We start from the raw sequence: 15,675 nt of genomic DNA, 5'->3' as shown, positions 1-15,675 counted from the left end.
ATCACCTAGGACAGCAACCTTTTTGTAAAAGAGGCATTCCCATAAGCTCTTCCTACTAACTAATCCCCCACCCAGCTGTGCCCCCTAGACTGACTACCAAACCTGCAGCATAGTCCTCTTGTGGGATGCAGCTAGTCAGCCTTTCCTGCAGGTGCTGTACCTGCAACCTCAACAACTGAAGACTTAAACAGAAATGTTCCCAATACCTTCCTCTTGGCAAATGGTCCAGCATCAGAAATAGATACGATTTTATTAATGGAAATGACAAAGATGTGTTATATATATGATCCAAGGAGCTTTTCCCTCTAACTTAACAGCTGAAACTTATGATATATATTGTCTTCCTCCTTTAGAAAAAGAACTCCTTGAGAAGAGGGACTGTCTTGCTTATCTATTTATATACACAATGTTTTGCACATACTAAGAGTTTTATAATTTTTTTAATTCATTGATTAGAATCCCTAGTTTATTTCAAAGATCAACTTAAAGCTGGGTGTTGTGCATATTGATAGGATGAGTTTGGTGGATCTCTTAAGCGTAAGAGTTCTGAGTTTCATGGGCCAAGCTGAATTATGGACTAAATTTGTACTAAGTTCAGTATTCATATGGAGAACCTACTGTAGTGGGTAGCCACCAAGCTGCCTAAGGAGGCATAAACCAGCCCTGTTAAGAAACAGAGCAAGTCATTGTCCTTGTGCCTATAGAGGTAGATCAGAACTGTGAATAATACCTGTACTTCTGCCAAGGTAAGATGGATAGACCCAGTTTAAAAGGGAAAAAAATCCACTGTCCTCCTACCTGAGACTTTTCTTGATTTTTACCCAATTCTTTACCCATCCCCTATGAAATTATCTTGTATTTACTTTGCGCCTATCTCATTTCCCCTAATAGAATGTAAGATCCTTCTGAGAATGGAATATTTCTCTTTTGTCTTCATATCCCTAGTACTTAGTGCAGTGTCTGGTATAGAGTACTAACTTAATAAATGCTTATTGATTAGTTAATATTTCATGCGTGATTTACTTTGTTTTTTAACCTAGAAAAAGCCAATTGTGGAACGTCACCCAAATAGTGAAAATTTTGCTCACGCACTCTTTTCTGAAACTGAAGGTAATGAAAATTTCGATGAACCTAGAAGAGATGTTATTGAGGTCACATGTGAATCACAAGTAAGTATTTTTATACCTTTACAATAAATAACAGTATCTGATTGTATAATTAAAATGGAGAGTTTAAAAGCTTTATTCGGCTTCCAAAGTATGTTTTTATTCCTTTATTTAGTCTGATTAATTTCTAGCTATTTATGTTGATCTTTACCTTACCTTGTGAAGTCAGGTGTAACTCTTAATCTGTGGTGTATATTACTGTTCTTTATACCTTAGACTGTTAATTGAATTAATGAAATATATTAGATAAGGATAATATTTAGTTGGGACTAATGATATGAAGTATATTTGTAGTTAGATTGCAACAGTTAAACTTGAGTGAACCAAAAAGATCTATAATTTTAGTAGAATTTCATTCCTTTGAAGCCATTTAATTATGGTTTTGGTATTTGACTAGAATTTACATTCATTCATCAAACATTTAGTAAGTACCTACAACATTCTAGGCACCAGACAAAAAAAAAACCATCTTGAAGTGTGCTTTCAAAGAGCTTCCATTGAGAGAAAAACAACTTGTATGATGAATATATAAATACACAAAATTATTTCTGGAGGCAAAGAACTGATAGTTGTGGGGAGATCAGGATAGACTTTCTGTAGGAGGTGTCACCTCACTGCACCTTGAAGGAAGCTAGAGATTCACAGAGGTCTAAGTGAGATGGGGTGCCTTCTAGGATTTGAGGGGAATGAGAGGAAGCCTACACAAAGATACTGAGGATGGGAAATGGGATGTTGCATAAAGAAAACAATGAATAGACCCATTTGGTTAGAGAGTAAATGGAGGCAAATGTGCAATATGCCTTGAAAGGTAGGCTGGTTTTAAAGGGCTTTAAAAGTCAAAGAGAGTTGTTTATATTTCACCCAAAATTTGTTAGCACCCACTTCATGCCAGACCTTGTTGTACTAGGGGACATTGGGAATATAAAGACCAAAATGAAATAGCCCTTGCTCTCAAGGAGTTTATATTCTGTCATGTAGACATTATATATGTATAAAGGTTGGTAAAAAAATATATGTGGTATTACAGGGGCAAAGGGAGAAAGTAACAGCTCAGAGATTAGGAAAGCTCTTGTGTAGAAAGGGATGCTTGAGTAGAGTCCTGAAGGAAATTAGAAATTGGAAGAATCAGAGATAAGATGGGGGTACACTCTGTGCACACATGAAACATCAAAAACAGCAGTCTAGCTAGACAGTATTGTATGTAAAAGACTGTAAATCTAAATAGAGATGTTTATATTTGATCTTAGAGGCAATAGGAAGCCTTTGGAGTTTTTTGAGTAGGGAAATGAGACACGGTCAGCCCTGTATTCTAGGGAAAATCACTTTGCCAGTTATGTGATGAATTGGAGAGGGGAAATAAGGCAAGAAGACAAATTAAAAGCTTATCAAGGGGTGGCTAGGTGGTGCAGTGACTCCTGGAGTCAGGAGGACCTGATTTCAAATCTGACCTCAGACACTTAACACTTACTAGCTGTGTAACCTCCAGCAATTAACCCCAATTGCCCTACCCTTCCCACTCCAAAAAACAAAAAAAAAAAAAAAAAAAGATTATTAATCTAGGAGCTAGAGCTGGTGAGGGCCTGAAATTATGTACAGTAAAATTAGCAGACCCAAAAGAACATTGTACACAGTAACAGCAATATTTCATGATGATCAATTGTGAGTGATTTAGCTATTCTAATCAATATAATGATCCAAGGAAATTCCAAAGGACTTATGATGAAACATGTTTCCCATCTCCAGTGAACTGATGAACTTTTGAGTGCAAATTGAAGCATACTTTTTTTCACTTTATTTTTCTTGCTTTAAAAAATGTAACATCGTAATATGGAAATATATTTTGCATGATTTCACATGTATAAATTCTATCACATTTCTTGTTTTCTCAGTGGGTGGGCAAGGGGTGGAAAGGATGGCAAGAACTTGGGAGCTCAGAATTTTTAAATAATGAATACTAAAATAATAAATGAGAATAACTATTGGGTTGGTTTTAAAAAACTGAAAAGAAGATTAAGACCAGGAAACAATCCATAAGTGGCAAATGGTAGGAAAGCAAGAAATTTAAGAGAACTGTGTAACAGTGTAATATTGAGCTGCTTAACAGAGAAGGGAAGGAGTAAAAGAATTTGCCTGGATGTGATGAGGACTCTCTTGAGATTAGATAATAGAAATCTGTAGTAGACTCAGTTTATGTAATTTCCCCCAAGTTTGTTCACTAACACATCAGTAGGAGAATAAGAAAGATAATGGAAATAATCCAGGATTCAGCGTTGATAAACTGGAGGGAAAAGATTTGAGGCTGTGCATTGTTGAACCTGGATTATTATAGGATTGCGGTCAGGAAATGAGGAAAGTGAGTTTAGAGCAGGGGTGATGGCCTGACAGAATATCTAAGAATGGAGAGATTAGAGATCCTCTTTGAGAATAAAGAATTGGTTTGGGAGATGAGACAGGAGAGCATCTTCAGTAGATGAGTAACAGGATTTGACCAGTGCTTTCAGACTGCATTTTGTTATCTCCATGTAGAATGTAGTGGAGAAAGGAGATCCTAGAGTCAGGGAGATTAGAAATCATTTTCAGTGTTGCAGGCAAGAGATAATGAGTACCTGAGGTAGGTTGGTATTATATGAGTAGAGAGAAGAAAACTGATGTGAGATGTGAAAAATCAAGAAAATTTGACAACTTGTAGGTTGAGATAGAGGGACGAGTTAAGCTGAGGTTGCAAACCAGAGTAGCTGGAAGGGCTGTGCTGACCTCCAAAGAAATAAGGAGGCTAGGAAGAAGAGGGGTGAGGATTTTGAGGAGCAGATAATGATCTGTATTTTAGATATGGTGAGTTTGAGATGCATATGGAGCATTCAGTTCAAAATGTACACTTGGTAGTTGATAATATGGGGAATTGGAGTTCCAGAGATACTTTTGCAGAATGTGTGTAGATCTGAGAGTCATCTACTATAATGACCACTCTCTAAATTCTTTTTTTATCTTGTCAGCTCAGTTGTATTCTACTATTATTTCTATGCAGATGCCTTCCATACCTATATATTTCAGATCCAGTTTCCCTCCTGAACTCCATTCCCACATCACCGAGTTACACTAGCAATGGGAAAAAATTTTCAGTAGTACCTCATTTATCTGAAATTATTGGGAACTTCTAAGTATATTTTCCAGATATCTGAAATTTACTGAAGCACAAAAACTATAAACAATTTTGATGGAGATTTTTTTTCACATTCCTCATATTTCTTAAAAGAGACCACAAGATATTTTGAGCACTGATAAATAAATGCAGACTAACAAAAGTTGATGTGTGGTTTTTTTTTCAATTTATTTCTTTTTAGTTTTCAACATTCATTTCCACAAGATTTTGAGTTACAAATTTTCTCCCCGTCTTTCCCCTGCCCCCCCCAACCCAAGATAGCAAACCTACTGAATACTCCTTCCCCCAATCTGTTCTCTTTTATATCCTCCCCCATATCCCCCCCCAACTTTCTAGTAGAGCAAGATGGATATCTATACCCCAGTGCCTATATATCTTATTTCCCAGTTGCATGTAAAAAACAATTTTTTAAACATGTTTTTAAACTTTGATTTCCAGATTCTTTACCTTTTTCCTTCTGCACCCACCCCCACTGGGAGAACATGCAATTCATTATAGGTTGTACATGTGTAGTTACACAAAACATTTCCATAGTAGTTATATTGTGAAAGACAAACTATATTTCCCTCTACCCTATCCCACCCCTCCCACTTATTTTGTTTTCTACTTTGACCCTGTCCCTTTTCAAAAGTGTTTGCTTTTAACTACCCTCTCCCCTAATCTGCCCTCCCTTCTATCATCCCCCCTCTTATTCCCTTCTCCCCTACTTTCCTGTAGGGTAAAATACCCAATTGAGTGTGTATGTTATTCCCTCCTTAAGTTAAATTCAATGAGAGTAAAGTTGACCCATTTCCTTTTGCCTTCCTGCTCTTCCCCTCCATTGTAACAATTTTCTCTTGGCTCTTTTATGTGAGATAATTTACCCTATTCTATCTTTCCCTTTCTCCTCCAAATATATTCCCTTCTCACCTCTTAATTTTATTTTTTGATATCATCCCTTCATGTTCAACTGATTCTGTGTCCTCTGTTTACATGTACACACATTCACATATATATTTATACACACATACACTCTCCTATACATACATGTATATGTATGTATACACATAATACATTTCCTTCAACTATCCTCATACTGAAAAAAAGTCTCATGAATTACAATTATAATTTTTCCATGTAGTAATGTAAATAGTTAAACTTTAATAAGTTCCTTATGATTTCTTTTTCCTGTTTACCTTCTCATGCTTCTCTTGCTTCTTGTATTTGAAAGTCAGATTTTCTGTTCAGCTCTGGTTTTTTCATCAAGAATGCTTGAAAGTCCTCTATTTCATTGAATGATCATATTTTCCCCTGGAACATGATACGCAGTTTTGCTGGTTAGGTGATTCTCGGCTTTAATCCTAGCTCCTTTGGCCTCCAGAATATCATATTCCAAGCCCTTCAATCCCTAAATGTAGAAACTGCTAGGTCTTGTGTTATCCTGACTGTGTTTCCACAATACTCAAATTGTTTCTTCCTAACTGCTTATAATATTTTCTCCTTGACCTGGGAACTCTGGAATTTGGCTATAATATTCCTAGGAGTTTTCTTGTTTGGCTCTTTTTTAAGAGGCAGTCAGTGAATTCTTTCAGTTTCTATTTTGCCCTCTGGTTCTAGAATATCAGGGCAGTTGTCATTGAGAATTTCTTGAAGGATGATTTCTAGGTTCTTTTTTTGATGATGGCTTTCAGGTAGTCCAATAATTTTAAAATTATCTCCCCTGGATCTGTTTTCCAGATCAGTGGTTTTCCCAATGAGATATTTAGATTGCCTTCTGTTTTTTCATTTGTTTGATCTGTTTTATATTATCTTGATTTCTCATAAAGTCATTAACTTCCATTTGCTCCAGTCTAATTTTGAAGGAATTATTCTCTTCAGTGAGTTTTTGAAATTCCTTTTCCATCTGGCAAATTTGGCTTTTTAAGACATTCTTCTCCTCTTTGGCTTTTTGGGCCTCTTTGGCCATTTGAGTTAAGTCTATTAAACTGTTATTTTCTTCAGTCAGGCTGTTGACTCTCTTTTCATGAATTTCTTTCATCATTCTCATTTCTCTTCCCAATTTTTCCTCTACTTCTCTTACTTGATTTTCAAAATCCTTCTTGAGCTCCTCCGTGGCCTACGATCAGTTCATATTTTTCTTCGAAATTTTTGATGCATGAATTTTGTCTTTGTTGTCTTCTTCTGGCTCCATGTTTTGATCCTTTTCGTACCCCCAAAGAAGATTCTATTGTCTGATTGCACTTCCTCCACTTGTTCACATTGCCAGCCAGTTTACTTGATTTTTGAACTCTTTGCCATGGTATAACTCTGCTTCCAGAGTGGAGAGAGCTATGTCCCAAATTGCTGGGGTTTTTGTAGTTGTTGTCAGAGCTATGAGGAGGGCACTCTCTCTATAGCCACCACAAGCTCTGGCATACTAGTGTTCTTCACCCCAGGACTACCACCTTAAGACTGTGATCCTGATCCAGGCAGGTCAAAGCAAGAGGGATTACCCTCTGAATGGTTTCTAGATCCCCTTATGATCTGCAGGCCAGGAACTCCGGAGGCAGCCACAGGGAAGTGGCTTGCCCCCTCTCGCCCTGGGGGCAGGGGCTAGACCATGCTGTTCTCTCACCCCGTTCCAACAGTGTTCTCTACTGACCTTTTACTTTATCTTTGGTGTTTATGAGAAGTCTGGAAACTGCCACAGCTGCCAGTGATTCACTCTCCTGAAGTCTGCTGCAGCCAGTCAGTGTCACACAGGTTTGAGCTTGGCTCCCAGCCCAGTGCGATAGACCCTTCCTGTTGCCCTGCCAGGCAGCCTTCAGCAGGAGATTTGTTTCTCTCTGTCACTTTGTGGGTTCTGCAGCTCTTAAAATTTGTTTAGAGCCATATTTTACAGGTATTGGAGGTGATTGGAGTGAGAGCTCAAGCAAGTTCCTGCTTTTACTCTGCCATCTTGGCTCCACTCCCTGATGTGTTTTAAACATGAGAAATCAGGCTTGGTTAACTGTTTCTCTTTAGAGAGTGGTTTGCTGTAACTTTGACCTAAGTATAGGTTGTGGAGGTGGGTTATCACTATAGCAAAATTTAAACTGGGATGAAGGAAAAAAGAATTCTTTCTATGAGTTTAATCAACTTAAGTTTTAAACTATTCAGGTATAAATAAGTGTTACAGCAAAACGCTTAAGTTGGGAGCTACCTGCGTATTTGTTTGTTTGTTTGTGTGTGTGTGTGTGTGTGTGTGTGTGTACATTACTTACTGTCGGGCATGCAGAGAAGATGCCATTAGTCTGACTTGAGTTATTTTTTCCAGATATTTTATTTTTATATCTTTCCAAATATCATATTTTGTAAGAAGGAATTAAAAAAAAAAACAGGTGAGCTAACTCAATTTAAGTGTAAGCAGTATACCCACTTTTAATTCTCTACTTCTGTGAGGAAGGGAGGGAGATACTCTTTTCTTATCTCCAGTACCAAGCTGTTGTTCAGTTATTCAGCTGTGTTCAATTTTTCATGACCCTATATGGGATTTTCTTGGCAAAGATACTGGATTGGTTTGCCATTTCCTTCACCAGTGGATTAAAGCAAACAGAAGTTAAGTGACTTGTCCAAGATCATGCAGCTAGTAAATGTTCGAGACTGCATTTGAACTCAGGTCTTCCTGAGTCCAGACCCAGTGTTCTGTTCACTGAGCCTTCTATCTGCTTCTGTGCCAAGCTTGGTCATTTTACAAATGTTATGCACAGCCACTATTTTTTTTTAATGTTCTTAACTGATTCTTAACTTGTACTTAATTTGTATGTATGTATACAGGCACTACTGGTGTAAAGCATACGACTGAATGACTTGACTTGCCTACTCTAGTACTATATGCAGTGAATGCCCCCTGCTCCCTCACCCTGCAACTGCTGAACTGTAAAGATTATCATGCCTTAATAGTTCATGCTGATGCCCTTATGAATTACAGCGTTATGACATGCTCTGCCAGGAAACTAAGGTTTTCATGTCAATGTAGCTGTTTGTCCTCTACATTTTTTTAGAGTTGGCCTGTTATCCTGGCTTCTCTTTGTATCTCTCTACACCTACCACTACTTCTAATCTCCTTTAATACTCTGCTGTTGCTGCGGCCTCATTACCACTTCTACTTTCTACCACCCTCTTTTTTCACTTCTACTTTCTACCACCCTCTTTTTTCTCTTCACTTTTTTTCTTATCTTTTTTGTCCTTTATTGATTCACCCATACTTCTCAGTTCGCCTTTGATAAATACTATACCAGCCCAAGTGCTCCTTTCCTTTGTTTTTGGTAAACCTTCACTAATCAGAAATGTGTTAGATATAACTTCAGAAAATAATAGACACACTAGTTTATTTTATAGATTTTTATTGAAGTCTCCTGCTTGTTTTGTTTTTACATCATAAGTATTTCCCAATATTTCTTTGCTCTGACCCCACACACTCAGTAGATTTTACCTTGTAACAAATACAAACAGTTAAGCAAAATCTACTTAGTATGGAACTATGTCTGACAGCATTTGATGCAACATTCGCCATCTCTTGTTTGCCTCCACACTTTCTTGTGAGGAAGGATGTATTCCATCTGTTTTCCAGTCTGAAGATTGTTCTTTGCAGTTGATCTGAGTTCAGCTGCCTTTTGATGCTGAAGGCTTTTTTTTCTTTGTTTTTGCTTTTTAAAATCATTGTAGTTGTTACATATGGTATTTTCTTGGTCTTGTACTAGATGTTTTTCCTGAACATTTGCTAGGTAGCAAATGGAAATAAAGTCAAATACTCTTAAAAGAACTTCAGTCTTGAGTATTGTATTCTAAAACCTAACAGGTTTTTTTTTTTTTTAATAATTATTTCAGGACACAGAACTTAATGCTAAGATTGAAGATCTACGGAGTATGCTTGCTGAATGCCAAGAAAAACTTAAAAAACAGATATTGATAGAGGATAAGTTACGTTATTTGGAAGAACAACTGAAAGGAAAAGTGATTATGCAGGAACTGGTCTGGAATAATCTTTTTAATTTAAAAATATATCTTTTGTTTTTACATCACTTTAATTTAGAAATAACTTTACAATTTACCGAATCACTTTGATTTATTCCTCTCCCCAGCAAGCTATCTCTTGAAATCAAGAAAACACACATACACACACACACACAAGAATAGTTTAACACAACTAATCCAACGAAGCCAGGACTGACAGTTAAAAGGGTTCCATGTCTCATATTCCTCCACTTTTGCATAGAAGGAAGGGAGGTGTGTTTTCATATCTTTAATTTAGATTTTATGACCTGATTTGGTCATAAGTATATAATATTAAATTTCTTTTCTTTTGTTAATGTTCTTTCTATTTATATTTCTTGGTTCCACTTAACTTTACTCTATATCATTCCATAAAATCTTCCTGTTCTCTCTGAATTTAGTATTCATAGTTTCTTATGGTACAGTAATATTCCTTTACATTCATGCTTACCCATTCCCTAGTCAATAGGCAGCTACTTTGTGTTTACCTTTTTGGTACCACAGAAAGGGCTTCTGTCAACATTGTGCTACATATAAGGCTTTATGCTCAGTGTATGTTTTGATAACTTTTTTTTTTGTCATCACCAAATTGCTTTCCTGAGTGGTTGGACTCTGTCACAACTCCAAACACAGTGTATCAGTGTGCTTTTCCCCATCCCCAACATATGGCTGTTCAATTTTCATGTAATCTTTGCCACTTTGCTTAATTACTAGGTATTAAGTAAAACCTCAGAATTGTTCGATTTTCCTCTCTCCCATTAGTTACTTGGAACCATCTCACTTATAGTTACTAATAATCTGCAGTTCTTCCTTTGAGAACTATTTGTTTATACCTTTTAGCACTTATACCTTGGGGAGTGCCTCTTGGTCTACTTTTGTTAGTTACCTTTGTATCTTTAATATCAGACCCTTATTAGAGATGTTCAGTGTAATTCTTTCCCCCCAATTGACAACTTCTTTTCTTAAACTAGTTGAATTGATTTTGTTTGTATTAAGACATTTTCATTTGCATGTAATCAAAATTATCTATTTTATCTTTTGAGTGTCTTTTCCTTTTTTGGTTGAGAATTAAGACACTCGATCTGACTTTCCTTCAGTTTTGCTAAGATATAATCTTTAATATTTAGGTTAAATATCCATTTTGAATTTTTTGTGACAGTAAATGGTAAAAATTGCTTGTCTAAACCTAATTTCTGCCAAGCTGCTTTTTAATTTTCTCAGCATTTCTTTTCAAATATGGAGGAGTTCTCCAAGTAATTTTTGTTCTTACCTTTATTGAATACTGAATTATTGCATTTAGTTCTTTTTGGTTCTTGCTCATCTATCTTCTTACTCCTTTATTTTTTAACTAGTGCCAAATAGTTTTGGTGATGACTGCTTTTTAGTGTAATTTGAGGTGAAAAGTGATAATTCCATCTTCCAACTTTTTCCTATTGTTTCCTAGCAAAGATATTAGACTTTTTGTTCTGCCAAATGAATCTCGTTATTTTTCCTAGTTCTACAAATTAATATATCCTTGGTAGTTTGGTTAATATAGCATTAAATTTACAACTTAATTTAAGTAGTATTATAATTGTTTTAATCATATTGGCATAGCCCAGCCATGAGCAGTGAAATATCTCTCAAATTATTTAAGGCTTTCTTTAAAGAGTATTTTATAATTTATATAATTCTTGAATATGCCTTATATCAACTCCCATGTTTTGATGAATTTTGTGGTTATTTTGAATGAGATTACCTTCCTATTATTTTCTCTTGAATTTAATGCTGTATACAAATGCTCTTTTTTTTTGGAGGGGGGAAGGCAGGGCAATTGGGGTTTAGTGACTGGCCTAAGGTCACACGACTAGTAAGTGTTAAATATCTGAGGCCGAATTTGAACTCAGGTCCTCCTGATTCCAGGGCTGGTGCTGTATTCACTGTGCCACCTAATTGCCCCCAAATGCTCTTAATTTTTGTGAATTTTTTTTCCTGTACTTTTACTGAAAACTATTGTCTTAGTTTCCTTGCAGTTCTGAAAGATTTTCTAAATAAGCCATAATGTTGTCAGCAAATAAGGATAGTATTTCCTGTTAGTGTTTGGGCCTTTAATTTCTTTCGCTGCTTATTGTTTTTAATAACATTTTTACAACTATGTCAGATTGTGTGGAAAGTGAGGGAGCATTCTTATCTTAGTCTTGTATTTAATGAGAAAGTTTATAGTGCTTTCCCATCACAGATAATACTAGCTTTTGTTTTTAGATATATCATTTTTGTCATATTAAAAATATGCCTTCTATATCTATGCTTTATAGGAATTTTAGCATAAATGAGTGTTGTAGTTTGTCAAAGGCTTTCCTGTATCTATTGATATAATCATAAGGTTTGTAGGGTTTTTATTTTTCTGTTTTAAAATAAGTTTTATTCATAGGTTTTTTATATCACTATAATTTTCACCAATACCCTTTTCCCTCCCTTCCAGAGAGCCATGCCTTATAACAAGTAATATATTTTTTAAAGATGATAAGAAAAAGAAGTGAAAAAAAAATCAGTGTATCTGATCAATATATTGAAAAATTTGAAAATGTAGAGACAACTAGGTGGCCTGGAACATATCAGGCTTTAAATAAATGCTAGTTATTATTACACTGTACACAATTTCTGGGCCCCCCACTGCTAGAAAGGGGCAAAGTGGGGGAGTGTCTTTTCATCTCTCTTCTTTTGAGCCATGCTTTATTCTTTATAGTTTTGCAATATTCACTTTTGATTTTGTGAATATGTGTGTGTGTTGTTGTATAGTTCTTTGTGTTTACATGATAGACACTGTATATATTGTTTTCTTGACTTTTCTTATTTCACCCTGTATCAATTCATGTAGAGCTTTCCATGCTCTTTTTTTTAATCACATTTGTCATTTTTTTGTCAGCACAATTATGTTCCACTATATTTGTATACAACACTTCATCTAGCCATTTCCCAACAGAATGCCATCTGCTTTATTTCCTTCCAATTCTTTGCTATCATAAAAAGTATTACTATAAATACTTTGGGGTATATAGGGACTTTCCTCTTATCATTGGCCTCCTGAGACATAAACTTAATGGAATTTTGGGGTCAAAAGGGTAAGGATATTTTAGTCACTATTTGCATAATTCCAAATTGCTTTTCAAAGTGGTTGTTCTGATTCATACCTCTACCAGCAGTGCCCCAGTGTGCCTTTTTTTCCCATAACCCCTCCAAAATTTGCTGTTCTCATTTTTTATAAGGAGTTTAGCATAAGTGAGTGTTATAATTTATAAAAGATTTCCCTGTATCTATTGATGTGATCCTGTGGTTGTGGTATTTTTGTTTTTTAATATGATTACTTATGTTAATTGATTAACTAATAGTGAACCATTCTTGCATCCCTAGTTATAACTTCAGCTTGCTCATACTGAATAATTTTAGGGATATATTGCTATAGATTTTTTTTCCTCAGGGTTTTATTTAAAACTTTACAAACTTTTTTCTTTAGTGATACTGATCTCTAATTCTCTTTCTTTGCTTTGTCTTTCCCTGATTTAGGTGTCTGGACTACATTTGTTTTAGACAGGGAGTTTGGTGGTGTGTTTTCAGTTTTTTAGAATCATTTATGTAGAAGGAGAATATACAGAATCAGAAAGGAAGAAGTCAACTGAGAAAATATCTATCAAATATCTTTGATACAAGGGTATGAAGGTCAAAAACTATTCCCCAAAAGATACATGGTCTAAGAATATGAACAGAAAGTTCTTTCTCAAAGGAGGGATTGTACCCAATTAATATCCATGTGAAAGAATGCTACAGATCACCAGTAATAAGAGAAATGTACATCAAAACACTTTGAAGCTTCACCTTATACCTAGCAAATTGGTGAAGGTGACAAACGATAGGAATGACCAGTTTTAGAGGGGTACGGAAAGATGGCACACAAATTTGGATTTGTGCAAAAAAAAAAAAAGTGAAAATGCCCATACCCTTTGAACCAGAGATTCTGATACTTTTGAGGCATATACTTCAAAGGTGGTATGGGGTGGGGCCAGGGATAAAAAAGAGGAAAAAAAGATTCTATATTTAAAATTACATAAAATGTTTACATAAAAATACTTATAGCACTCCTCTTTATCTTAGCAAAGAACTCAAAATAAATAAACTTCAGTTGGGAAACAGCTAAATAAAGTGTAGCGTATGAATACATTGGAATATTACTCTTTGGTAAGAAATAGTGACTGATAAATACAAAGAAGTATGGGAAGAATTATGGGATTCTTGCAATTCAATGCAAAATGAAGTTACAGCAAAACCATAGTGACCTCAGTGACCACAACAATGTGAAATGGAAAGAAATCAGTCAGAAAATTTGAAACTGAATGCTGTGAAAGTATGTCAGCCAAAGTTGTCTCCTCTTTTCCTTCTTTGCATAGACAGGAAACTTTGAGTGTGAAACACTTCAGATAATAAATATCAGACTTTTTCAATGTATTGGTTTTTCTGAAGGGTTTTCCCTGTGCAATTTGTGGCCATTGCTAAGAGGAGAGATGAAGGATACTTTGGGAAATGTAGGTGAGGTAAAAAAACAAGAGATAACACTGGAAGGCCACTATTGTGAACATATGCAACATTCTGAGCCTATTATCCTTCCCATACACCTGCCACTTAATGTGAAGAGAGGTATATGCTTCCATTTTTTGTTCTGCAGAGCCAAGATTTGTTTGACTGAGTTCAGCTGCCCTTTTTGACATTGTTTTTATTTATGTTAATCTAGCCTTTGTGTAGGGGCACCTAAGTTGCTCAGTGGATACAGCTCTGAACATGGAATCAGGAAGACCTAAGTTCACATGTGGCCTCAGACACTTGCTAACTGTGTGACCCAGGGCAAGTCACTTAACTGTGTTTTGCCTCTGTTTCCTCATCTGTGAGAAGGAAATGGCAAACCACTCCAATATCTTTGCTAGAAAAACCCCAAATGGGGTCATGAAGAGTTGGACATGACTGAAAAACAACCAAAAAGTCTTTTTGCTTTTGCTGAAGACTAGATGCTGAGGTCTTTTACTGAAAATGCTGAATAACCTTTTGGAAATAGGAAAAAAGTTAACCATTCTCTGAGAAGAATTTTCATCATGAGCATTGGATTATAAAACCTATATATTTTTTTTAATTTCAGGACTCTGATGTTAATTCTGAAATTGCAGAAATACGGAACGTTCTTGCTGAATGCCAAGAAAAACTTAAAAAACAGGCTTTGATTGAGGATAAGTTACGTTATTTGGAAGAACAGCTGAAAGGAAAAGTTATCATAGATGAAATGGTCTGGAATAATCTTTTAAGTCGTGTCACCCTCCTTGAAACAGAAATGCTCCTACACTTTAAAAAGGTATTTTACATCTTAAAGCATTTTTGAGATGTGTTGAATCTTTATGTTCACCTTTGTGAAATTATATATGTGGTGAAAAAACATTTTAATAACCATGATTACACAGTGACTTTTTCTCTTTATTAAATAACCAGTATTAACTGCCATTTAAATAGTTCTTTAAAATTTACACAGGACTGTGCCTACATTATTTTGAGACTTTTCAATAACTGTGAAGTAAATACTGCATGTATTATCCCCATTTTATAGGTTTGGAAACTAAGCATCAGGTTAATGACTTGCTTACAGTTATATGCCTAGTTGGTGTTTGAAACAAAATTCCTGATGCTTCCTCCAGCCCTCTATCCCCTATATCAGGCCAGAGAATCTGATAAACCTGATGGTGGTTTTGAAATAACTTTGTTTCTAATAGTATTTAAAATCAGGTAAGTTACTATCTGACTTTGTTTTCAAAGAGTCTCTGAAATTCTGTCATTTGATATGTAGCCTGAGGAGAACAGTAAATTGAACAGTTTATATTTTCTTTGATCATAATGATATGCAACTGTTCTCTTTGCTCGTTTTCTTTCCCTTCTATCACAACAGCCTAATAAATTGCATTGAAACATTTGCTGTGGCTTTGGCTCTCACATTATGAAAACTGCATTCTCTGGTCTGCCAGAAAAATTAATTACTTTTCTCCTCTTCCCTTTAGGCAAAACTAATATGCTAATAACAGTTGTTTCAGAAAAATACTATCCATTGTGTTTACTTATAGAAAAGATAGCTTTTATTTACATAAAAATGCCAGTGTTACTTTATTGAAAGTAAAATATGGTTATATATTTATACTTATGTATCTATATCTTAAGTCCTAAAAATTTTATTTCAGCATGATATACCTTTAGAAACTGTTGATATGAAAGAAGACCATAAGTACAGCAGGAACAGGGATCTGTCACCTCCTGGTAAGTTCTTGAATAATAGCAGTATTTGCCATGCCTACC

General features: G+C 35.5%; 1 protein-coding gene across 8 annotated transcripts in view; it reads left to right on the top strand.

Moving 5' to 3' along the window:
* The window catches only part of CEP44 (centrosomal protein 44), a 60,643-nt gene that overhangs the window by 25,769 nt on the left and 19,199 nt on the right, over positions 1 to 15,675 (top strand). For 6 of the 8 annotated variants that reach the window (XR_011169969.1, XM_069096760.1, XM_069096752.1 and 3 more), the window contains exons 6-9: positions 1,041 to 1,169; positions 9,154 to 9,297; positions 14,480 to 14,689; positions 15,561 to 15,636. Coding sequence is in view for 7 of the 8 variants with exons in the window: in XM_069096760.1 (XP_068952861.1) it covers positions 1,041 to 1,169; positions 9,154 to 9,297; positions 14,480 to 14,689; positions 15,561 to 15,636 (559 nt within the window). In the remaining variant the exon portion in view is untranslated. The remainder of the gene's footprint in view (positions 1 to 1,040; positions 1,170 to 9,153; positions 9,298 to 14,479; positions 14,690 to 15,560; positions 15,637 to 15,675) is intronic. The other 2 variants (XM_069096773.1, XM_069096787.1) reach the window with 2 other exon arrangements.

Source organism: Petaurus breviceps, unplaced genomic scaffold, assembly GCF_028583685.1.
Source record: "Petaurus breviceps papuanus isolate PSGF00001 unplaced genomic scaffold, PetGlider_PUasm1.0 126, whole genome shotgun sequence".
Taxonomy (NCBI): Eukaryota; Metazoa; Chordata; class Mammalia; order Diprotodontia; family Petauridae; genus Petaurus; species Petaurus breviceps.
Note: the sequence above shows the minus strand (reverse complement) of the source record. Positions and strands in the feature narration are given on the sequence as shown.